Source organism: Cupressus sempervirens, chromosome 3 (genome assembly GCF_028749045.1).
Source record: "Cupressus sempervirens isolate cs-2001-9-10 chromosome 3, ASM2874904v1, whole genome shotgun sequence".
Lineage (NCBI taxonomy): Eukaryota > Viridiplantae > Streptophyta > Pinopsida > Cupressales > Cupressaceae > Cupressus > Cupressus sempervirens.
The window spans coordinates 60,447,410-60,473,771 of record NC_143120.1 but is presented as its reverse complement, the minus strand read 5'-3'; the positions used below and the strand labels follow the sequence as shown (position 1 = coordinate 60,473,771).

Below are 26,362 nucleotides of genomic sequence, written 5' to 3'. Positions count from 1 at the left end.
TGTATTCTTAGCATCGTGATATTCAACATATTGTCTATGTTTGTCGGGTTGTATATTTGGCTGTTCCACCACAATAAGTACTGACTCAGCATTACAAAATGGTTTGAATTCAGTTGACCTGTTTTGTGTTTAACAGTTATTTTGGAGGACATGACTTCAACAGAGTTCATGTGAGTAGTTTGTTCATATCAATGAGAACTGAATCTGCAGATGTCAGCATTTCTAAATAAATATAATATATCCTTTGGTCTGTGATTTCCACAAAACAAAAATTAAAACTAGAGAAGTTGCGGAAGTTAGCAGCTGAAAGGACATGTTGGGAACAGTGGCAGTTGTAACCAAACACAACTGTTCAGTGTTCGGTTAGCCAAACCTTGGAGCTTTATAAGTACCTATTTGACCTAGTAGTGATTATAGATGCTAAGAAGTATTGAAAAAAAAGGGTTTTTGTGTGCCCACATCATGGCTCACAAAGAGCCCACCAAGGATCATGTGTTGCTAAGTGCAAGGCCCCTGACATCTAAAAAGGATGAGGCCAGGATTGTGCTTCGGGCAAATTTGGCAGAATAGATACCCTTTAGTCCTTGGTTCTTAACCAAAAGAGGCTAGGCAAAAAATTCTAAACATCTGTAAAATAAAAGAAAGAGACATTGGGCACTAATCTGCTAAGTATAAGTATGTATCATTATTAATAATTATTTTTGTAGTTATTTATATGAGATAGTATAACTGAAAATATAGGTGGTAACAAACATTATATGAAGTAAAATATATTTTTAATGAATATTGGTATATTGAGAAAGCATCAAGGACATATTTATTAATCAGAAAATAATAAATAGGAGACATTAAAATATTGAATATATATTATACTTATCTATGTTATTGAAATGACCTTATGCAAACTATTTATTATTGTAGCCTCCGTCTCTTATTTTTATTTTTGATAAGGCTCATGTACCTTTGTCTTTTCCTCCAAGATTGTTATTGCAGGAAAAGGGAGACTGATATTCAGAGGGAGTTTGACACTTCTTCAAAGGTAAAGGGGCTCAGAAGATTGATTTTCAGAGGGAGTCTGACTTAGTCAACTTTCGGTGATCTTGATCATATTGATTCAGAGGGAGCACACCATGTTGAGATGGATTCTCCAGTGATCAATGAATTGTAGCAATCAAAAGGATTGCGACTCATGAATATACCTCGTGACTATGTGATTTTAATGGGCCTACCCCCTATATACATCATTGGGAAATGATGAGTTCCAAATGATGTCACTTGTATTTGCAAAAGTTATTGAAAGGTGATGATTTTACAATAGCTTAATATTCTATTGTGATGAATATCTTATGATGTCTATGGAGATCATGATAGATTATACTTTGCATGGTAGATGTTTATATGGTAAGCATTATGAGAATGTGTGTGCACATACTTTATAAACATTTTTTGAGTACATGGTGAATGTAATGCAAATTGATGTTTTGGAGACCATTACTCATAGTACTTTGTGAATATCTTGCATCTCAACATTTGGAAGGCCATTATTCAAAGAGTATTTGGTGAATATCATATATTGTTATTCTGGAGACCAATATTCAAATGCGATATCAAAATGGTGAATATCATATGTTGATATTCTAGAGACCATTACCTTATTGAGTATGTGGTGAATATCAAGTGTTGATATTCTGGAGACGATTACTTAGAGTTTTGGTGAATATCTTATGTTGATATTCTGAATGTCAATACTTGTGATATCATATGTGATATCAAAATGGTGGATATCTTGTAATCAAAGATATCTTTAAAATTTTCCATTCCTAATATTATTATGGTGTAATATGTGTCCCGTGTTTATCCTCCCTAGCTAAGAGGGAGTGTTGATGTTTTGGCAGCTTTAGTAGGATAAAACTGTGAGATCAAAGAGAAATTAGTATAACAATAATGATTCATATATATATGTATGTATGTATGTATAAGTTTGTCATTACATTAATTATATTGATGAATAGACATGTCCCATGAAGGGACATGTCTCTTCTCTTGGTTTATTCCTCATACAAATACAAGAGGAAGTTGCCATTTGGAAAGTACATATTAGACATTATGGCAGTGCTATTAGAGATTATAGTACAATGATCCTCTAAAAACTAATAGGACGCACCTGCGTCCTTGTGTCCCCTACGGGTGCTCCGATCAGTGCGGTGTCGCCCAGGTAGCGGAGGCGGAGCACGATGTACCCTCACTTGGTGTGCTCGGGTTTTAGCCTGGGTGTGTCACACACCTAGGTTACACTGTATTATCATGTATAATAATATTATTGTTATTTTAGATATAAGTATAATGTGTTATAAATAATACTATACATACATAATAATATTATAATATATAATAGCACAGTAACATGGGGACGTGCCCCCCCTTCCCCCTGCTTTTTTTTTGCCCTACGTCTTGGAGACAGGGACTTGGGGACTCTGTTCCCCTGTCCTTAGTAGCGCCACTAGGTTCCACCATCATTCGTTGAGGATGGGGGGCCGTCTCGGTGTTGACTATTTGTTGATTTGACTATTTATGTTTAATGTTCGATGTTTCAATTCAATGCGATGTTCAAGTATTTTACATCTTTATATCTTCTATTACAATACATCTTTTCATAACTAGCATTTTAAGTACCATATGTATAGTATATACAACCCCCTCGGTTCTCCTCCACCGTTCCCCCGCTGTCCCCAAATTAAGCCCCCTCTCTCTACATGTCCCGGAAACTTGTCCCCCTGTCCCACAAGGTGGTGTAACTATGTATAATAGTAACCATAATATGGAATATAGAATAAAATAGTAAATAAACAGATTTGTTGATTGATTAATTAATTATTACTTAACAATAATATCAATATAAATGTATTATTAATAAAACAATATCGTACCTTCTTCCAAAAGGCGTGACTCTAGAAAAGAAAAGATATATTGTAATAAATCACTAGAGAGAGAGGAGGTAATCATTTGAACATAATTTGCATTTTACCCAAAAGAAAAATAAAACATAAAATATGGAGTACCCAATTGGGGACATTATGAGTGGTATCAGAACCTGATCCTGCCATCCTCAGGGAAAAAGACAAAGACATTGACATCAAGAAAGGAGGAAAAAAGGAGAAATATAGCTGCAGGTTATTATATTAATTAAGGAAGCACAAAATAGAGTTATCAAAGACATTATTATCTAGCAATATTTGTACAGTCAGCAAGCAGCAACCGTCTGAAGGAGTCAGTGAAAGAAAACAAATGAAATCCAGTTAGCGGTAGATAGTTGGAAAATAATTATTAATTAATAAGCATGGAACATGGTCTATTCTGTGGATTATACAGTAATATAGAAGGATGGAGGCTACAACTAAACGGAGCAGTGAATATGAATATGATACATTCGCTACCAGAAAATAGAGAGCATATCGTACCTGGATGCCTAAGTCTGCAGTATAGGGTTATACTGGAGCAATAATAACTTGAGGAGCAAAAAATATTATTATTGGAAGGAGCCAAGCTCAAGTTTATGCTGTTGGGGTGGATGATAGGATCGGTTGAGTTACGTAGGAGACTATTATAACCTGACACAATCACCACTTCAGCAGTGTCTACACTATCAGGATTTGGTACATAAAAAGACTCTTCTTTAATTTTTTTTGATTCATATATTGACTGTTGAAGACCTATAGAAGATAATAACAATCCCAGTGACCTTATGAATGTTGTACTAAGTCAGTTCGGGAAGAAGCTGTTGCTGTTAACACTCAACTGCAACTAGGCTTATTGTATTACATCAAAGTAATTTGGGTACAACAAAGTGTATTATTCGGCTTTTGGGAGCAGATCAAGCAGTAGAATTCCAATTTATTAAAGGAGATCGATCCAAAATATCAGTATGACATGAGAAATTAAACCTAAGAGATTTATACAGCTTATCTCATCATTTTCAAATAAGATAAAACATTTGTAAAGGGATTCATTGCGGATATAGGTAGTAAAAAACAAGTGACATACAACAAGGGGCTGAATGCAATCAAGGATACAGAGAGATTCCACATAAAATATTGTGCTAAGGAATTGCCTGCACTGGTGCTGTCAACAGTCATTGAGCATCAATCAGCACATAAAAGGGTTAATAGCAAGGTTACCAGGAGACTGGGGTACTTGGAGACTGGTACTGGTACTGGTACTGGTATGGCTAATTTTCAAAAATAGGAGACGGGGGTACTTGGAGACGTTAATTTGTTTAATAAAGAAATAATTATACATAATTGACAAGTCTTTCTAGAGGCAATTAAGCAAATTGATTGGAAAACTATAGTGGCTATCATTATATTTACTAACATATATGATATAAGTAATAACAATTTTTTAAGGGGTGATGATAGAGGATAAGATTTAGGAGTTTTATGATGCCTTATGCTCAATATTTTTGGTGGGAGACATCAATTGTTGGTTGGGGGACTTTGGAGATGGCAACCAAAACCTTTTGCATCCAAACATTTTTGGGGACGTCTCCGGTACCTAGAGACGTGTCTCCGGAGTGGGGGTCTCCGAGACGCGTCTCTAGGTGTAGGAGACGGGTCTCCTGGAAACCATGAGTAATAACAATTTTTTAAGGGGTGATGATAGAGGATAAGATTTAGGAGTTTTATGATGCCTTATGCTCAATATTTTTGGTGGGAGACATCAATTGTTGGTTGGGGGACTTTGGAGATGGCAACCAAAACCTTTTGCATCCAAACATTTTTGGGGACGTCTCCGGTACCTAGAGACGTGTCTCCGGTACTGGGGGTCTCCGAGACGCGTCTCCAGGTGTAGGAGATGGGTCTCCTGGTAACCATGGTTAATAGAGGTTAAAACATGCATAATAAGAGGCAAATTAGAGAAGTTAAGTTGGAACAAAGTAAAGGATCAAGATCTTCTCACCCCCCTAATTTCCACCATATCCTCATAAGGGTTGAAAAGCATTTAAGCTCTCCAGTTGATCTGATGGAGAAAAGAGTGGAGAATCAAATAGGTTGGGGTCGAATTCAATGAGGAAGTAAAGGGAAATGAGATGATAAAAGTTGACAAAAGGGAAAAAAATCTGATTAAGTTAAAGCCAAGAAAAGGAGATGAGAAGCAAATGAAAAAGATTTGAGTGTGAAGATAATGGGAAAACTCCTTGAATCTGCCATCCCCCAAGGATTAATAATCCTCTACCATGCTTGAATTCCGCCTATGATGAAAGGAGAATAGATGAATGGGAAGAGGTGTGAGTTTCTTAATGTTTAGGGATGGAATCATGTCTTTGATTCCCTGTACATTTCAGCCTTAGGGAGAAGAAAAGCTGATCTAATTAAATGTTTTGATTACTAAAAGGACCAGGTCAGCCTTCATTGGAGACATGCCCTTTCAAGTTGATAATCATCACCTGTTTAAGGAGGAACAGAAATCATTTTAATGTCACATGGGAAGCAGATCTATCTCTTCTGGAGCAAACTCCATAATTAGAAGTGAACTCCTCTTGATTTAGTAGAAATTCTCCTCATGGAAGTAGTGAACTATCATAAAGGGAAGTGGAATATCTAAGAAGAGCGAGTAGGTTAGCTTGAAAGGGGGCAGTTAGCAGTGATTTTATTCTGATATTGGCAAAAATTGCATCTTTCACCAACACCAACCATTTGGAGACCTCAAAACATCAATTTTGCACATTAAGAGCAGATTTTTTCCAAATCTGCTCTGGGTACACGATCTTGTGAAATTCATTTGTTTTCTTTTCCAGATTTTAACATGATATCATTTCAAACTTCGCATGAAGAAAGAGAAATTTGGTCAAACGCCTTTTGCCTCCTTGTTTTGATGTGGAAGAAAGTGGAATTTAGATGCACTTTCATCTCATATTTCCTTGAATTTGTTTATTTCTTACCAATTGGGTAAGCTTAATGAAATCTTTCCTTTGTTTTGCAAGGTAAATATGGAGCAATGAGAGGCTTGGAAAGGTAAACATGAAAATTCAAGTCTTCAAGCAAGAAGGGAACAAGCTCAAGCTCAAAGACTTCAAATGAGGAGGTTCAAAATCAGATTGCCAAGTTTAAGGATTCGAGGCAAGATCGAGATGGTGTTTAAGAAAACAAAGAACAAGAAGAGAGAAAATCAAAGAAAATTTATCACCAACTTGAATTTCCTCCGGAAATCCAAGTTCATTCTGAAGGGTCTAGCTACATGAAGGACTTCATCACTTCAAGAAGTTCAAGATTCAAGTTTGCAAAAACAATCAAGTTCAAATCATGGCAATGAGAAAAAATTCCATGAAAGAAGACGGAGAAAATTGAGAAGAAGAAGCAATTTGGGAATATTTCATCACAAGTAAAGGTTTGCCAATGTTGAGTATCAAGAGACATTGTCTACAAGATAAGGAAGTTGAGGTGGTGCCCACTTGTCTTCTACCAATCAGAAAATTCTAGCTGCACCAGTTCAAGCACACCAAATCATAATATGCCAACTGTACAATTTTCTCATTGGCTCTTAGAAGCATCGTATTTTTCTTATTAGCCTACAAGGTGTCACCTTCATGTAACTGGACAATATTTTGGCAACCCTAATTAGGGTTTGTAATGGATAAATCTTGAATTGATCTTGGTCCTTCATTGTAATTGAACACATATAAAAGGCCAAGGCCTTCTCATTTGTAACAAATAGTTAGCTAGTAGTAGAAGAGTAGGAGAGGAGACTTCGTGAAATTGTTTCCATAATGCTATCAAAGTAATTGATGATTCATTTTTGGTCTTCATGGTGGCTTACTGCATGTTGCTTTGAAGTGTTGCATGGTTTCTTTAATTCTTCATTTAAGAATTTATTGCTTACTAAGTAGAAGCAGATGAGTGTCGGATATTGTTGAATGGTTATTAATGGTAGAGCTATTGCCCATACCTTTAGGTACTTGTTGATTGTAAGTAACAGTGCAAGGTTAGATCTGGGCCTAAATTGCAAGTGTTTAACTTCTATTGGAGATGTTTATTTAGATTTCACATTCATAGGGTATTTGGATGAATATCGACAATGTGAAGATCACTTCTGTATCCATAGAAGACATCACTGTCCTATGTCTATTTGATACAATGAAGCAAAGATTGGTTAGAGGCTCACCCCAACATCAACATTGTCTTTCTCTTAGAGTTAGCTTTTAATTTGTCGTAGTTTACTTAGTTGGAAATGACTAAAGAAGTTAAAGTCAAGTTGATATCCATTGATTGAACAATGTAAGTCCTTTTGTAATAACCAATATATCAGATCATAAAACTAAGTGAAGCCCACATTTAAGAAGGAACATTGAGGTTGTCTCATTTGATCACACAATTCATTTGCATTGCTTAGCATATGAGCATCCTTATTCAAGAGAGAGTTGAAGATTTGGTGTTTCATCCTAAGATATTTATTATTCAATTCTATATGTTGTAGTGGAACAAAGCTCACATCAATGAGTACCTCATAAGGGTCATCTACGACTTGTGACTCCTAACTCGACTTGTGACTCCTAACTCAATAGTTTCACATGTTACTCTATTAGAGTTGATCTTTCAAGCTTACTTCTACATGGGTACTTGTTCCTTCTCATCCCTAAAGGCTGACTTATGTCATTTTCCTCGTATACGATTTCAGATTTGGGATTTTTCTCATTCTCTTATTTGAGTACGTTCTCCTTGGCATCTCTAATTCTCGACATCCAATAAATTTCTACATAACTCTTATTAAAGTTGGAGGTTTGGAAATCTTCAGCATGTTACCAAGTATGCAACACTGTTAAACCTTGATCCTCAACAAGGCTGATGGATGAGGTATACTCAATCCCCAATCCATAATACTTTAAAACTTGCACATTTTAAAGTTTTCTCTCACTAACTTCCTACTTATGTCAAAGTGCTTCTAATGACCCAACTTGATCCTATAACTGTTAGAACAGATTAATGTTGCTTAAAAGAAATTATACAATCTGAAGGTACAATTCTTCTTGGACTATCTATTGTCCTGCATTTTGTCACCACAAAATGTTGGTAACAGCACGAAACTTTTTCAAGCTAGTTTCGCATTTCTCTAACCTTAAATTTGATATTCAATTGCTTAGTGTTGATCAATCAATTCATTTCAATTCGAATATCAAATTGTTTTATTGAAGGCCTTCGTCAAGTCGTTTTCGTTTTGCTTTTGTCAAGCCTTTGCTTGATTTTTGAAGCCTTCACAGTTTGTTCTTTGCTTTTGAGTTTGTGTTTGCTTGTTTTTAGTCCTTTGGATTTTCTCATGTCATGCCTTTTGTTTTTCCCATCGTTTCGGTCTAACCTAGAGGTCAATCGGAGTTGTCAATCAAGAGATATGATCATTTTAGTGCTCAAAAGTGGACATTTTAGGTGCAATATCACAAATTAAAAAAATGATGTTATATTTTCATTTTGACATTCACTTTTTGAAAATATAACATTTTACTCACTTTTTGTTATGTTTTTAAGTTACTTTATCTTTGAAATTATAAGTTAAAGTGACTATAGTGCACTTTATGTTATAATTTTAAGTTGAGTTACTCTTTAATTTTTCACTTAAAGTGACTATAGAACTATATAGTTGCATTTTAAATTTTTGATTTTAAAATTAAATACTTATCTAAATGTCACTTTAACATAATGTTTATGTATTATATTGAATAATATGATGCATAAATGTTATTTTGACCCATATTGATGACATTTTTATAAACTTAAGTGAAATACATAACTTAAAAGCTTCAAAGTGGACTTTTTATGTGCAAATGCATGTAAAAATCTATGAAAAGTAGAAACTTTTCATGTTATTGCATATAAAAACTCACTTTGAGGATAGTTTTCATGCCATTACATCAAAAGCTTGTTAAAGTGGACCTTTTTGATGCAATGACATGAAAAGTTGAGTTTTTGTGCTTGTGCATCAAAAAGGTGAGACATGTTTTTAAAACATGTAAGTGACTCCAAAAGGTCTGATTTTGGAGTCTTACACATTTTAAAATATGCAATGAGCTTCAAAAAGTGAGATTATGCATGAAGACATATTTTAAAACATGCAATGGACTCCAAAAGGTCTGATTTTGCCTTGCAACATGTTTTAAAATATGTAATGAACATAAAAATGTCCTATTTTGTGAGGAAAACATGTTCTTGCTCCAAAAACCTCCGATTTTGATCATAACTAGAGATTTTCTCCATGGATTTGGATGAAATCACTTGCATTCAAAACGTTTTGGAGTGGTGATCATTTTGCCCTCATAAAAAATGAGTTTCATGAGCTGAAAAACATTTTTGGGAGTCCAAATCTAGGGCACGTTTTTGAAGAAAAATTTCAAATTTCTTCATTTTTGCTCATAACTTGAGTTTTACTCAATGGATTTGCATGAGATTTGTTCCATGTGAAACGTTTTTGCATGGCAATGAGTTTCCTTGCTTCTAAAATGGATTCATTTGCCTCAAAAATGTTTTTGAAACTTTAATGATGAATCACGTTTTTGCTTAAAATGCCCTGAAAATTGGGGTTTAAATCCACTTGTATGCATTTTGAAGCCACTTTTTTGCATTTTGATCCATGTATATGCATTTGGGGAATTCATTTTTGCATTCACAAGTCAAAATCGACTAAAAAACATGCATTTTTTGGCCACGTTTTTGAAAAAACGGCTTAGATTTTTGTATTAAAAAGTCATGTTTTTGTTCAAAAAACTCAAAAAAATGCATTTCCAGCCCATACCTTTGATCAAGAGGGATTGTTTTTGAGTTTTAAATGCATGATATTGTCTTTGGAGATCATTTATTTGGCACTTTCATGTCAAATTCGACCATCGAATGTCCATTACATACATGTGCAGAAAAAGTCAAAAGGTTGTTTGAAAATTTGGATTTAAAGGAGAATTGGTCTTAAGTCTATAACACTTGCTATTTTGGCTCTTTCTCCTTCATTTTTGGCACTTAATCTTCATTTAAGTGGAATCTTTCTAACTTGCTCATCAATTCATGCTTATCTTGCTATTTCCATGCATATTATTACTTGATGATTGCCACTTGTCCATATATATGCCATGAAAAGTGCATTTTGCCTTTAAAAATGATGAAAACTCATTTTCACACTTTTGGAATTTCCCCAAACTCCAAATTCGAAATTACATGTTGAAGTGCATTGCATCTTGACATATTTGAGTCTTTTGCCAAAGGCATGTGCTTGTTTTTGTGTCTTGTTTGTTTGCATTTCGGTTTTTTCTCCATTTTGGAAGAAATTGTAAGTTCTTTCTCAAGAACTTGAGCACATTTCACTTCACTCCACTTTCCATTTCATGTGAAAGCATCATCACATTCCACTTCCATTTTCCATGTCACAGCACTTCACATCTCATCCGACAAATGCGATTACATGTTTTTCATCTCATTCACCATCCGCATATGCATGTAATCCCATTTTTCGCTTCCATTTTCGCCTCTCCATATGCATTCACACCTCCACGAGCAAATACATTCTTTCCCATGTTTCCGCATCTTTCCATACTTTCCATCTCATCCTTTATCCCTTGTTACATGTTGCATTTACATGTAATCCATTTTCCGTGCAATGACATCTTGAAAGCCCAAGTCACATTTTGGAAATCAGCAATCTCCATTTGCACGCATTCCCATGCATCAAGCACTTTATAGGAAAAAAAAAAAAAGAATTAAAGGTGCTGACGGAAAGTTGTTCCGAGTGTACATCCAGACATTGTCAAGAAGGTTTTCAAAGTGTCAAAGACTCCAGTTTGTGCTGATCTACAAAGGAGAATTCACGACAACTTGAATGAGAAAAGTTTGATCACATCAAGTTTTCAAATGACAGCGGACAATTCATCAAAGTTAGAGGTTATCAAAAGATGCAACACAATGGTTATCAAGATGAATGCAGTGGTACAAAGTACAGGAACTCTCGATCCTGTGATCATCCTGAATTGCATCATCAAGTACAAGGCCTTTCAAAATTGTTTTCTTCTCTTCCGTCTTCTTTCATATTTGTAGTTGGAGAGGATGCATTACATGAAAAAGTGTAATTACATGTAATGGGAGTTACATGTATGTAAAAGGATGTAATGCGAGTTGCATGTGCAGTTGCATGTAACCCTATATTTTCTCCTGTAGTTAGACTAGGTCAAAGTTGGTTGAGTTGCTCTCACTTTTTCCTCCATCTTTTTCTCAACTCCTGTGCCTATATAAAGGAATGCTCCCTCATTGTAAAAATCATCTTTTTTTGTATGCAAGAAAGCTTTGCCACATTTGTGCAAGCATAACTTTGATTATGTAGTACAAATTTGGGAGAAAAGTGAATAAAAGAAGCAATTGGATTCGAAGCTTTGACTAGAAACAATTGTGATAGAGCAAATTAGAAGCTTTGACTGTAATTTGTGCCTATTGTCTTGATTCATGTTATTATTGTGTGTTCAATAAAAGAGCATAGTGATTTAAGAAGCAATCGGAGCCGAAGCTTTGACTAGGAGCGGTTGTGGAAATATATAACTACAAGCTTTGTCTATAGCTTATACTTCTTTCTTAATTCACAAAATAGTTCATTATTCTTACTTTTAGGAGTCTTTGTGCCCTAATTGTAAAGTTTTTTCCATATAGAAGTACGACCGGACAGAGCCAAATTGGTACATTTTGGCTAACCTTTGAGTTAGTTAAAGTTTATCGGTATCATTGTTTCCAGCTCTTGATAGAAGTGTAGTTAGAGACTCACCTCGCCCATTATTTGCTCCATTATTCGCTCTATGAGTAAGTGGATCTTTTCTTTAAAGTTAAGAAGAAAGGATATTAGTAACACTTTGTTTATAAAATCTCTTAACTTCTTGCTTACCTTGAGTTGAACCAAGGAATGGTGAGAAGGGGGAGCCTTCCCTTTAAGATAGGAGAGACTCTGTCTCACACGTTGTGGCTGGTCATCCTATTTTGCGACTGGATTTTTACCCAAAATTGTCGGTTGCAAAATATCCACCCAACACTATCAACAATGAAGAAGAAGAATCATACCTTCATTGATGTAGCAGTTGAGTTTCTTTGTTCCTAATGATACTTAGGCTTAGTTGTGTACAATATGAAAAGGGAAACAATGCAAATTCAGAGATCAACTCTCCTTACTGCACATTTGGAAGGAAGATGTCCCACTAGGCTCAAGTGATGACCTAAGCGATGAATGGAACAATGGTCTTTTGCTAAATTTGTAATTTTGAATTGGGAAATGATAATACCGACAAAATATAGATTAGGAAATATTTAAATACACTTGGAAAGAAATTAAGAAATAAGTACTTCAGATCTAAATAACTGATAGAGGTAATCCCAAAAGTACTTGTAAAAACTATTCTAATACACCAACCAATAGTGCCTTGCACTTTACCAACCAACCAATTGTGATTGAGAATTTGACTACAGATTTACAATTAGATAAGAAAACCCCCAAAAATCCCGATCTCTAGGTACAAGTCAATTTGGGTAATGTCTACTAGTAGGTTTACAGGATGACAAACATGTTCTTGGGGCACTGTAATAGAGTCTACCCAAACTTTCCCGAAAGCCATCGGCTAGTAGTTTTCATATCAGAAGTCGCAATTTCGATAACTTGTTCTTGCACACAAGAAAAAATGATTTCTGTTGGGGGGAGGGGCTTGCCTTGGTTAAAGCCCCCACTTAGGAACTAACCTTGAAAGAGACAAGTTTGTAAAAGCATGTAAAGAAGTAAGACAAATGTAAATATTCATCTTACTTGATGAAACCCTTGTCAATAAGGATTTTGAAATGGTTAAATGTTGTTGATGTTGAATCTTCAATGAAGGATGTAAGAAATCTCCACAAATGCAATGAATTTCACCAATACCAAATCATGGAGCCATGGATGCAGATGTGCACAAGGGAAGAAAAAGAAGATGAATGCCACAATGTAAATCTCCTACCTTGAGGGCCAACAAAATGCTAGAACTTGAAGAGGAAACACTCATAGAGTATCCTTAAATGTTAATAAAAGCTTAAAAATTGCATTGAAAGCTTTATGAATGCCTTAAATTTGCTAGCCTAAATGTCCTTCATGTATGTATTGATGGCTTGTGATGTCCTTGGATGTGAAAATTTGGTGCCTAGGCTTCCTTTTATATTAGTTTTCAGGCGTGAAAACAAAGCAAGCCAATGATGTCACTCGATTTTCCAATTTGAATCCTTGAGACAAAATTGGCCCCAGGACCAAAAAATGCTTATTAACCAAAGGTCTCAGAAACTACACAAATGAAATCGGAAAAGAAGGAATTGAGTGGGAGAAAGAGTTGATTGAACACAAATGCACGCATGGTCAATAAAATTGTTGAAGGGCGGGAGCTAAAAGTTCTTAAATGATGGGTGCTTCCATTCCAAGATGAGACAAGATGTAAATAGATTGCTTAGGCACCAAACTAAACAGTTTCCCTCAAAGTGTATAGATCCAAGCCCTCAAGCCTTTCTTAGACTTGCCCATAAGGCACTCGAGGTCGTTGATCCCTACCCTATCTTGGGAATAACTCATTGGTTGGATCTACACTTGCGTCTCCTTGAATACACCTTTGTTCTCTTTTCTCCGACTTAATACCAATTGTAATGCTCCCTGAGAGGATTAGTTGTTCATCTTTAACACTCATAACCAACCTTATAACTAATTCAGCTCAAAAAGAAAGGAGTTGATGTTATCCAAGTTTGCCTAGACTCCAAAATCAATGAATTCCCTCAAAGTTTATAGATCCAAGCCCTTAAGCCTTTCTTAGGTTGACGCCTACAAGGCTCAGGGTCATTGATCCCCACCTTACCTTGGGATAAAGGTCCATTGCTTTGAATTCATACAATCCCCTCCTTGGTAACATCACAACCTTCCCTTCTTATTCAAATAGCAATAGATTGAGTATCAATACATATATCTATATAATTCTGACTTAGTTATCAATAGCAATACCATTTGTAATATCTCTTGATTGGGTTTAGTCCAAATTAACACTGATTAGGTAGCTTACTATCCATTATCATTAAATTCATGCTAACCTTATTATTATCTTAGTTTAAGAAGGGTGCTTTGGATAAAATCAGATTGCTTGGATGTCAATCCCCAATAGGCTCTCCCTCAAAGTTTACAGATCACACCCTTAAGCCTTAATTGGGACGATGCCCTCAAGGCGCCCTTTAAGGATTTTCTTTGATCATTTGGTTGAATTCACTTTCAACCATCATGTCATTCAGCATTTATTTCTTCTCTTTCCATGTGAACTTGGGGGCTGTACATATTTGTTTTAGTCCTCATAAGCTAGGCGGAATTTGGATATACTAAAGAATTGTAGATCTTTGATTTTGATTTCCTCAAGCTCAATGACTTTCTAATTGATTTCTGCGAAGACTGTTTTTGTTTATCATTCTCATTTTATACGTTTGGAGGACTAAGACAAGCTTTGAACTCAATTATCCTAAGGCAGAATTTGATGTTGCTAGAGGATTGTGAATAACTTCTTGTCATTATTTAAGGCATTCAGTCCATACCCGATTTCAATTGTCATTCCATGTTCTTATTCTTCATTCCGTATCGATAATGCAAATTAGAGCCTCATGCCTTAGTGTTCTCATCATTCATGCATGAGGGTGAGAGGATTATTAATCCTTGGAGGATGGTGGAGTCTGCTATCTCCAAAGGATTTTTGTTTTGTTTCAAAATTTTGTCTTTTCACACCTCTTCCAGCCCTTCAAACTCTATAACTTCACCCTTGTTTGATCTTGTCTTGACTGTGATTGAGGCTGATTTGTATCTGATCATATTCTAAGGAGCAGAAATCTCACCCCTCAAAGGTTTGGGAATTCTAATAGGTAGGTGGTTTCTGGCACCTCTTGAGGGTTCATCTTTGGTTTACAACATCACCTAAAAAAACATTTTTACATTTTCTTTCAGTTTTTTCCATGATTCACCCTTTAAACTCACTTAAAAGGGCAGAATTTGGGGGTTGTGAGGATTATGAATCCTAGGACATGGTTGGATTCTGACTTAGTGCCAGAATTTTTCATTTGCAAGTAAACTCCCAAATTCTGCAAGTTAGTTTCTGCAAGTTAGTTTCTTCAGCTTAGAGAGTGAGAGTACTTATATAAATTATAACATTTAAGTTACAAGCTTATACTTTTAAGTCATATTTTATATAAATATTGTCAGAATATTTGAGATAGGTTTAGCTTTGTAGGAGTTATAATAAAGATTCTAGATTTCGGGAGTTCTCAAAAAATTCTAGACTTAGCCAAATTTCAGGATTCAACTAGCCTTCAATAGTATTACATCCCACCTTACTTGACTTTCTAAGCTCAAATTGAAATTGAAACAAGGATTCTTGAATGATTCTAACTCATTTCATCAGAAATCACTTGGTTTCAAGTCCCTATCCTTGACTAGCTTAGCCCTGCTCTCAGTCACATCCCAGATAGACTTGACCTCCTTGCAGACCAAAATTGCCCAATCTCATCTTTCAGACTTTGAGAGTCAGAACTTGCTACCACCTAGGGCCACATAAGACCCCTATCCTACTGCTAAAGCAAAAACAGGGGGTCCCCCTTTACAATGGGGCAATGGTATGAAAAGGTCACAACATTACTCAAACAAAAGAAAATCGAACCTGAAAAAGTGGTTGTCTTTGGAGTTTTGGGGAAACATGGGAATGGTACTCGAATATGGATAAGCTCGAAACGTGGCAAGGAAATTTTGCAAGGAAATTTTGTAAGGGGTTAGAATTTTAGAGATTAGGGGAGGGCTGAAATCATGAAAATGGTACTTTGGCAACCAAATATCTGAAAATCTAGCTTATAAAAGATTTTAAGGAAAAATAGTTGTGGTTTCTAGGATTGAAAGGCGTGCTTGGTAGCAAGGGAAGGGAATATCTGAAATGCTGGTGCTAGAAGGAACTCAAGGTAAATAACAAGGGGTTTGGAGACAAAGGGTGATGTAGAAATGGTACTCTATTTAAGTTAAAGATTGAAAGATTGAAAGTTAGACAACTTTGCACGAGCTTAAGAATTTGATTAGTACAATCCATTTCACTTAAGCTTTTCAAGATTATACAACCTCCAACACATTGATAAGCACAAAAAGGATGACAAAGGGCACAACATATTTTGACAAAGGGAAAACCTACTTGGAATCTCTTAGATTAGTTATAAATGGTGGGCTAACACGAGGCACTTGTAACAAAGTGTATCAAGACTTCAAGGCTTTTCACATCTTAAAGACACGATCAATAGGTGATGCCATGGAAGAGAAGTGCTGCCCAATTGAAGCTTACAATCTTTTTTGACCCACTATTCTCCTCAATTGTGATAAGCTTTTTAAACATGCCTTTCACAATTGACAATACAAAAGACAAGTGACTTCTGTGTCGTGCTTTATTGGTTATCCCTTATTGTAGAAATAGCACTTTGGTAATGCATATGGATTTTCAGAACAGATGTGTTAATATGCAGTATTTATTTGTTGTAAGTTTTAGTATTACCTCAAGATTCGAAGATGGGGATGGGGGGACAAGTTTTTGGGACGATATTTTTTTTCCCGAGTTTGGGGATGGCAAAGGGATGACAAAGAGAAATTTGCAAATATATGTCACTCATGAAAATATGGATAAAGCATGCCATTTAAATATCACAGAACTTTAATGTACAAGTTTACACCATTTCATTGTTTTATTACTCAGTATGCATTCATAATTTAGAAATCAGACTTCATTGGTTATATCATAAATGCATGTGATAACAAAAAAATATTTAAATAAGATTAATATACAAAATCAAAATGCCCAAAGGTTAAAGTGCTGCCATATAGCTTCATGTTCAATATAAAAATCAAAATACATAAAAGCAAAACACAATGCTGTTCCTATTCCAATTCCTGCCAACTTTGCATCAGAATTAGATTCATTTGAATCGTCACTGTCGTGGTCCACTGCAAGTACAACCTTATCTAATGGAACCCTAAGAATCTTGGTGGTGTCTCCTCATCAACTTGGGCCACATCTTTAGGATCAACATCCCATCATAAAGCTGAAGTCTGCCGATACTCTAGATTATGATGATCTTGAAGTTGAAGAGCACTATGCACCACCACTAGCTTCTTCTCGTGTAGAGGTAAGTTTATTCCTGATGAGGGAGTGGATAAAGCCATATGTAGACTAATTCCCCTTTGTAATAGAGAAACTAGCAACCTGTGCAAGGAGGTGAGTGGAAAGCACCTTCAACTATGGTGTATCTCTCCCATGCCATGTCCAACACTCAATAGGATCTTTCTGTGCCAATATGATTTTGTCAAACCTCGCCTATGGTTTACTCAATCTTGGGCCATAAAGGTTTGTGAAGTCAAGGAACTGTACGCGAAGTATGGAAGCCTCCTGTTTTGAAAACATTCTGTTGGTTCCCAAAACTGCAGATTGGAATCCTATGAGTCTTGCCAACTCGATGCTGGGATATCCAACTAGTTATGGCCAACTTGATGGAACTGAACATTGTAGTCTGAGTTCCCTGCACCTTTGGCTTTGCAAGGCCAAGGTGGGTGCACCTGATCCTGGACAACAACTTAGATCCATGAGCTTTATAGTAGATTGGTTAGAATACAAACATAATGAAAGCTTCCAAAATGGCAAGAATTATATAAATCTTTTAACTTGCAAATTATGGACTGAGAATAATAAATGAATATATGAATGTTTTTTAAATAAGTATGGATTAATGCAACAAATAAATATATTAATTCTTCAAAGGAAAGATATGAAACAATTGCCAGCATATGGATTATGAATCAAGAGTAATATAAAGACCAGTGCTTAATTAAATGGATAAACAAAGTCAATATTATAAGTTGAAATGTACAACTTTATAAAGTTCAATGTATGTAAAATATAAACAGATTATAATCCAGACGTGATGGACCAATTATACAAATGCAATTTTAAACTAGTCTAGAATGCATTTTAACTCCTGTGATATGGAGACAAACTAGACATAAATACGGAAACAATTAAATATTTCACAATATCTATGTTTATCAAGTTTAAAATGCAATAACGATCCAATCCACTTGTCCGAATATTCAAATACTTATAAAATAAATAAAAATATTTATAAAGGACACAACTTAATAATAATCTAAATTCTAAAACCTTTATGCAAATAATTAAAATAAATATGCTCATTGGTTGTGCCGGAATTAAAATTGCAATGAAGACACTCCTTATAGATGATCCATCCCTTACAGATGATCCATCCAATGCAATTAGATTCGAAAATAGCATAGAAAAATCGTACTCAATGATCCAAATCCACAGGGTTAATTTAAAAATCCATCTCTTTGCTAATGAAAAACCAATATATCATAGTGCATATATTGCTTTCGTATTAAAACTTCTAGGAATATGAATTGTCTCTATTGTCCATCCTTTGGTTTTTCATTACATATTTATAACAAACCAAAGGATGCGAATCCCTCCTCAAAAATACACACCCCTTCGCAGCTATTAACTAATCAATAATTCCTTATGCAATTACTCAAAATACTAAATTCCCATGTTAGCGGGGCACTAATTGGTTTATATGATATAAACAAATAGGGACATCTGGGTATGCCCCTGTCCATTCCTGCGAACTCCTGCTCCAAAGAGGTCATATCCGCATGAGGATTTTCTTTAAACATCAATCTCAAAGATTATCATCCATCTTCTATTTCCACACTATTCATGTGATGATGTTTTTCCTAAGTGCAGCTCATGTGTGGATATGGATCAATTTTCCAATAATTGTTGCCAACACCATTGTACTGTTTTTGCATATTCTGTTTGTGCACCCTTTGTGAAGTTGACTGGCATGGAAATCAAATCTCCTTGATTCTTGGTCTTTTCCAAATCCATTGGTCATATGCACGTGCTTCAAATGGAGATGCCACCTTTGTGCATTGAGTTGATCTCTGTGATTGCTGTTGGAATTGCTTGACTTCTTGTCTCCAACTTGCAGACGTTACCAGTGACTTTTCCAAATATGCTCACAGATATGTAACAAAACACAAACTCACATTAGGAATAAACTATTAAGAAAAATTCTTGGTAGTAGACAACATATCTCTCCCGCTCAAGAGGCCCTACGAAGACTGGGAGACAAATCCTCCAAACTTTGCAACTTTGTTCATTTACAGCATGAAAAATTTGATCCTTATCGGGTCCACATGTTCTATGCAAATACTTCTCAACATTCCAAACCCACAACATTAATGGCTCCAGTTCTGGGTGCTTATCGTTGTATAACATGATTCTTTTTCATTGACCATGACATGGCACTTGCTTTGTCGATCTGAGCATTATGGACTCATACACTACCAACAAACAAAGGCGTCGAGGTGCCAAGCAATTGCAGTTGTATTTTTTTATCATAATCGATATATATATATCCATTACAATCTCTTCTGCTGGTTAATTTTGAGGCTGGGCACATATCTGAGGTTTAGTGGCTCATTTATCGACTAGACTTTTATATCACTGACTGGAAATCTGTAGGAATATAGTATTGGCTTTCCTGAATACAAACTTGATCATATTTCTCTCCGTCCATCTATAATCTTTAAACCTCTTATCTTATGTATAATAATTGGATCTCTGGCAGAGTGTGAGTGAAATACTTCTCACATGATATTTCAAAGTTGCAGCTTATGTGTATTAGATTGTCCCTGTTCCTGATATAGGGCAGACAGACCATTCCCCTCTACCATAGTCATCACTTTCAAGGCTTCTGTATAGTTTGTCTCTGCATAGAATATATATAGTTGATGTGCATGGGATATCTATTCACCATTGTTGACATAATAACAGGACTTCTTATATTTATCACTGACCATTTCTGCATATTATGTATGGGAATTGATTTCAGAACTGTCACCATGTGGTCACTCTTTGTTAATATCATTAGCTCTTGTTAACTGGAGCTTGGTATTGCTGTAATAAATCATCGTTGATATAGTCTGTGCTTATTCTATCTAGTTGTAGATCATCGGTTTTATGTTTTGAGAATAGAGATGCACATTCTGAATTCCTATATACAGATCTTATTGCTTCAGAATAAATTATTTATTCAAATCTTTGCACAGATGCTTTTGATAAATTCTATGAAATACTGAAATGCACATCTTTCTTCAATCAAATGATTGCATAAGATTATGATGAAAACTCCTGCCATAGGGTTTGTTTATAGTGTCCATCAGCTACTAAAATATTTCTGAAATGAGTTGCTCTGCACATTCATTTCAGAATTAATTGATCTGATTCATGATGCATTCCTGGTGTATTTCATAATTGTCTACCCCAGCAAAAGAAAACATCTTAATGCAAGAGCTATCTAGTCCTTTGTTCTTTATGTACTGATTTTTCTGCTTATCCAACTGTGTAAGTATTGATGACATTGGAATTGATACGTGGTCTATGATCACACCCACTCTGTCCATCTTAATATTCTCATCCATTACACCTGTAGGTGGTAAGACTTCATCAAGTCTCCAGCATTATCTCTCAAATGGAGGTCAAAAACTTTTGAGCTCCATCACATTCTATCAATAGCTGTTTTGTGGAACTACTTTAAGAAGGATCTAAAAAGGGAAAATGAGGTGTGGTGGTTGCAAATAAATGAAATATCCCTAGCAGACTGATTCACTGATCTGCTGTAATTTTATTTAAATAAATAGAATTCTCCTGCAATTTTTAAGTGTTCTTACAGAGTAGACAGAAGTGCAGAAGTTTGGTGTTTGATTTTTGATATTTTCTCTTCAAAATAGATGTGTTACAATATCTACTAGTAACAGCAATATTTAAACATCATAGTAATGATCCAAAACCATAGCACTTGATAAACATTAGTTAAATATGGACAAGCTATAACCCCATGGCATGCATTATCCAAGAAATTTGACTTCATCCTTGTATAGCTGCTACTAGAGTCACCCTTACAATCATGACAAGTCCACCCCCTAGTCCCTCTTGCATTTTTTTCTTTTGTCCCCTAGGAGTAACATATTGGAGACGAGACTTTTTTTTCCCTTGAAAAGGCCCTTTGCATGTGTTTGTTCAAGATTGTTGATGGGTACTTACACAAATCAGGTTGTCGCTGCCCACTACTAGCTTCAACATCATGACTTTGAATTAGAGTTTGACCACCCTCAAATTCTTCCTTACTACAACTACTCTCACTGCTGCTCATTTTGGTTTTTAATTTTTTTGAGATTGAAGACTGAAACAATGCAAAAAAGGTTCAGACTTGTTAAAGCTTAACCTTTGAAGAAAAATGAAAATACAAGTATGGAAGGATGTTTAAACTTACCTCGTCCATGCTCTTGCATTCTAAGATGATAAAATCACTCCAAAAGACCCTGCTGCTTCTTCAACTGAAAACTTCAAACTCTTGCTGCTGCTTTGAATTATAGAATAGAAGTAAGAAACTTAGAAATTTTATGAATGTAAAAACAAGTGAGAAATTGCAATTATATGCCATTTTTTTGGCTTTTTAGGGCAAGGAAGGAGGAGGGGCCCACAAAACGACCCCCCAGTAAGCCACACCAACTAACAATTTTTCTTTTTAACTTTTTTCATGGCTTTGACGTTGGGGATGGATGGCCACCCCTAGGATGGTTGGGGGATAGCTATGGCATCTCCGATCATCCTGGGGCTGCCATCCGGCCCCAAAAGATTAGGGTGACGTCCCCAAGTTTCTGGGACATCACCTGTTGATTTTCACATTTCGGGGATGGGGTGGGGACATCCTCTGACCATCCAGGAAATATCCCTGGTATGGGGATGGGGGAAATCAGGCAGGGGAAATCAGGCAGGGGACGCAGTCCCAGATTATGCTGGTATGTTTGCAACCATTTAGAGAGGAAAATGTATGGATATGGATATATTTGGTCCATTTTTCGGGGAGTTAAATTGAGTCGTTTTTAGTATATTCTTCTTGAACTACCTTCTTCAATGGTTCTCACTTCTAACCTAAAGAAGATTATGGTTTCTATTGTTTGTTTTTGAGGTCTTGTCTACATACTTGGCAGCACATAAACAAATGCTTGGCTGTTCAAGGTAAATGCTTGGGATAAGCTAGATTTCATAAGGCGTAAAACTTACACTTTTTTTTAGGAAAGATGAAATAACAACATGAAATAACTCAAAATTGGCATAGTTCTTTGCAAATTGCAATTATTCTCTTGATTTGGAAAGACAAAAGCAGGTAAAACATTTGGGAAAAGTAATAGGTTGAGCTCATCGTGTGAGTTGACTATGGTACATTAGTGGCTATTTATTAGTTTGTTTTTTGCGGTGATAAACATTTTTGCATTTCTTGTTCCTAAGAAGCAGTTGGTGCATTTGTAAGACTATGTTGTCAAATGATGATTTTCCTCTTAAGAAGCAACAGTTTATTATTTGAAATATGAAGGTGTTGATGTTTTCACTTATGATTTGTCATAGCTTTATTATCTTGTAGACTTTATATAGACTTGATTAAAGTGAGAATCATCAAACACTTACCTGGCTTTACCAATAGCATTTTGATACATCCTATGTTATAACTTCTAGTGGCATCTGTTGAGCTAATCTTCATGATCAATATTTGTAGGTAACTTGCTCAAAGTGTGGCGAGTCCATAGAACGTGAATTATTGCTCATCCATGAACGTGATAAGTGTCTTCAGCGGCTTGTTGTATGTGGGTTTTGTGATTTCCCTCTTCCAGCAGTAGATTTGAATACACATCTGGTAAGATCCATTGTAACTGGTACAAAAGAATAGGTTTAACTTAGGAAAATGTGTTTATAACCTATAAGGGCTCAATGAACTCAGCACTCCTTAGTTTATTACAGGAAATATGTGGGAATAGGACAGAGTTATGTCACCCTTGCGGCAAATATGTCAGATTATGTGAGAAGCTTGCCCATGATCTACAATTTCACGAAGAGAATTCTGAAGCCAGTGGGGTTTTGTCGAGGTAAACCAGTTGTTTAGAATCATATTTTTGGTGCTTTGATTCATTCCTTATATTTAAAAGGAAATATTTAGGAAGTAAAAAAATTAAAACATCCATGCAGCTGTGGATTCAATTTCCAGGTTTAGGGGTAAAATATTGAAGGCTAGGCAAACTGCCTATAGTAAAGGATGAAAGGTAGTCTAGAATCAAAGATTTCATCCAGAATTTTGACCAAATATGCGAAAATTTTCCTTTCAAATTTTTTTCTGGGCAGTTCCATATTGACTGGAATGATCTCTTTATCTTTTTTTGCCTAGAACTTGAATCTGAAATATGTTTTGCCAAAGCTTTCTATTCTCTTCTATCTGTAGATTGTTCCTTCATGGATATTCACATTGTGTTCTGATATCTTTTTGGAAGTTAGCTTCATGTGAAGTATCTTTCTTTTCCGAATCAGAGATTCCCTCATCAACATTTGCTCCTTGTATCTTCTGACTTAAAAAACTAGCAGTATATCTCTAAGATCTGCATTTTTGTCTCCTGCATCCTACATTTAAATGTTCCTATTGTAAATGCCTGGAGATTTGTTGCAAAAAGTTTATTCATTTGGGATACCCTTGTTTATGTTCGTGACACATATCAAGTATATGGGTATTTTCAAACTTTGTTACATTTGATTTTGCCTGACATGAAGACAAATTTGCTAGGGAATCTGATTTAAGTAGTTGTGTGTTATCGTCCTAGAGGTGATGGGGAAGATTAGGTAGTTTTCCCTATCAGGAGTTTAAGAGTGATGGATCGATGTCTAGAAACTAACTAGGTAGAACATAATTTCATCATTTGTCAATTGTTGGCAAAGTTCGAGAGAGATATAAATGATACATTTATCAACCCATTGAGACCAGCCAGAGTTGATGAATCAGGAAAGATTACAAGGATTTGAATAGATGTTATATGTTTGTAAATGTAATACAAATGCATGCCCTTGTGTCAATATCAAGGCTTTTAGCATTGTTCCCAAAATCACCTTCGAAACCAATGTTGTTCCTCACTTCCTCTAGTTGGACCAAGAATTTGAAAATGGACATTTATGAAGTAAATGACCTTTAGCATTGTTCTTGCTCCAAATAGGGTCCTGAAACTATTGGAGAAATGGGCCTTGGCCTTTACATTTATGCAGTCATTAACTGTGATAAAAGGTCTGCCTTCAAGATCGCTCTCTGTACATGTAAGATCTATTTCATATAAAAGAGCCACTGAGAAGTACTTGGTACAAATGCTGTCTATCATTAGCAGTTATCTCCAATATGCAGACTACATTGGCATTGCAAATTATACTATGATGGGATCTATCTTTGAAATGTTCCTGACTATTGTGCTGCAACCTAAAGTTTGTGCACTTGTGTATTCCAATCAATTTTTAAATTTAGATAATAGCTATAAAGCTTTTAGCCCATATAAGCCTTATGCTCACAAAGAACTAGTGAGTGTTACATCACCCACCAAAGCTAATGAATATGATTTTATATTATTGTAGGGTTGGAAGTTCGCTTAAAAGAAGGATGCCTTGCGCCCCTTTCTAGTATAGCTTTACTATAGTTGGAACTAAAATTAAATACTTGCCCAAACAGAAATTCACACCTGATTGTTCAGTATAAGTTACACTGGCGTTTACTGTATTTGTCCTTAGAATGTCATTGTGGAAGGTGATTAATTAGTTTTTAAGATGTACCTTTAACGAATCTTAATACAAAATCACATTCTGTTGTCACATCTTAAAGATCCATCCCTAGAAAAATGAAAAGTTATAATCTTGATAGCTGGAGTGGTGATTTTTTCTATAAAGCAATTTACTTTTTTTGTGCCCTTAATGAACATAGAAATGTTCCTAATGATAAAAATACATACAATTTTTGTTTACGGATTTATTTATTTACAAAGCTATTTGAATTTTATATCAAGCACATGAAAACACAAACACTTATTTTGACTCCTACCTATAAAATATGACAATGTAGCAGTTCTTTCAGATGTGTAAAGTGTAAACACATTTTCTCTGTAAAATTATCTGATATGCTGGACCTGTCCTGATATGAGTTGTATGTCAAATCAGAGAAAAATGAACAATTTTTGGTACTCATGGTATTTAAATTATTGACAATATACCTTGCTATTTAGGTGAATTTATGCTGCTTACTCTGTATTTTTGCATGCATCTCTTATAATGTTACAGTTTTGTTTCGTGCTGGTTTCCACAACAAACTTAGGAATGAACATTCTAACACTTCTTGAAGTTGAACTATTATTTTTATTGCTCATTATTTTGTGTATACCTTAGAGAAGAAAATCTAGTTGTGAATTTTTACCGTAAATTTCTGGTTGATAAATTTCTGGTTTGCAGGTCAACATTTTCCTTGAAGTGGTTTGCACTAGATTGAAGAATTATTTAATACAGTATAATAAAAGAAATACCAAAATAGGAATATTAAAATTAATGAGACAGCCATTCATAGTTAATTGATTTCCATCTGAGCAAAAGTAGCTTCTCTGTGTATGAGTTTATAAATTTAATGATGCAAGTGATTTAGTAAAATGCATGCTAAGCATTAATCATCTACAATTTGATTCCAAATACTGAGAGCGCTCATTGTGTCATCAGAGATCAGAATGCAGAAAATGGCCATAGTTCATCAGAACTATCTCAAAGAATCCCTAGGGATAGACCACAAGGACCACGGGATGTTTCACATCGCAAATTTCTTTTCACTTTGGCAATCACAGGAATCGCAATCATCATTGGATCATTTGTTCTTCAAAGACGCAATGCAAATCAACAGCAGTGACTGGCTGATTTTTTCCTTTACATATTGACATATTGTACATACAATAAAATTATGTGAGAAATCCAATTGATAGATAGACTTCTCTGACATACATTTCAGAGGTTTGACTCCTCTGTGTAGTTGTCTACCTACAAAAGTAATAACTATATGTTGTTGGTTAGGATAGAAAACGTTAATTACAAGTGTCCAATAATTTCATTCATGATTCGACACTTGAAATTATAATGAGGATCATGTTGCCTTTTTTATCATCTTTACCAGACTTGTGGCTCTAATGCATCAAATTGTATATAGTTTTGTTTATTAGATTATATATTAGTCTATGATATACAATTTGATTGAACAATCTTTCAATGCAAAATGATTTCTTTTCCAGGTTTGCTGATTGTTTTTAAAAATAACTAACAACAAATACTTGTTCACAAGTAGAAAAAGGTTCTATTGAAATCAGTACTGTGTGCACATTGCATTAGTTCCAA

The 26,362-nt window shown here is 35.3% G+C and overlaps 1 protein-coding gene across 1 annotated transcript in view; it reads left to right on the top strand.

Annotated features, from left to right (window-relative positions):
• LOC149564772 (TRAF-type zinc finger-like protein) overlaps nt 1-26,134 on the top strand; it is an 82,926-nt gene extending 56,792 nt beyond the window's left edge. The window contains exons 3-5 of the mRNA XM_089818363.1: nt 22,695-22,832; nt 22,937-23,061; nt 25,700-26,134. Coding sequence (XP_089674489.1) covers nt 22,695-22,832; nt 22,937-23,061; nt 25,700-25,883 — 447 coding nt within the window. The 3' untranslated portion in view covers nt 25,884-26,134. The remainder of the gene's footprint in view (nt 1-22,694; nt 22,833-22,936; nt 23,062-25,699) is intronic.
• Nucleotides 26,135-26,362: the final 228 nt, after the last annotated feature.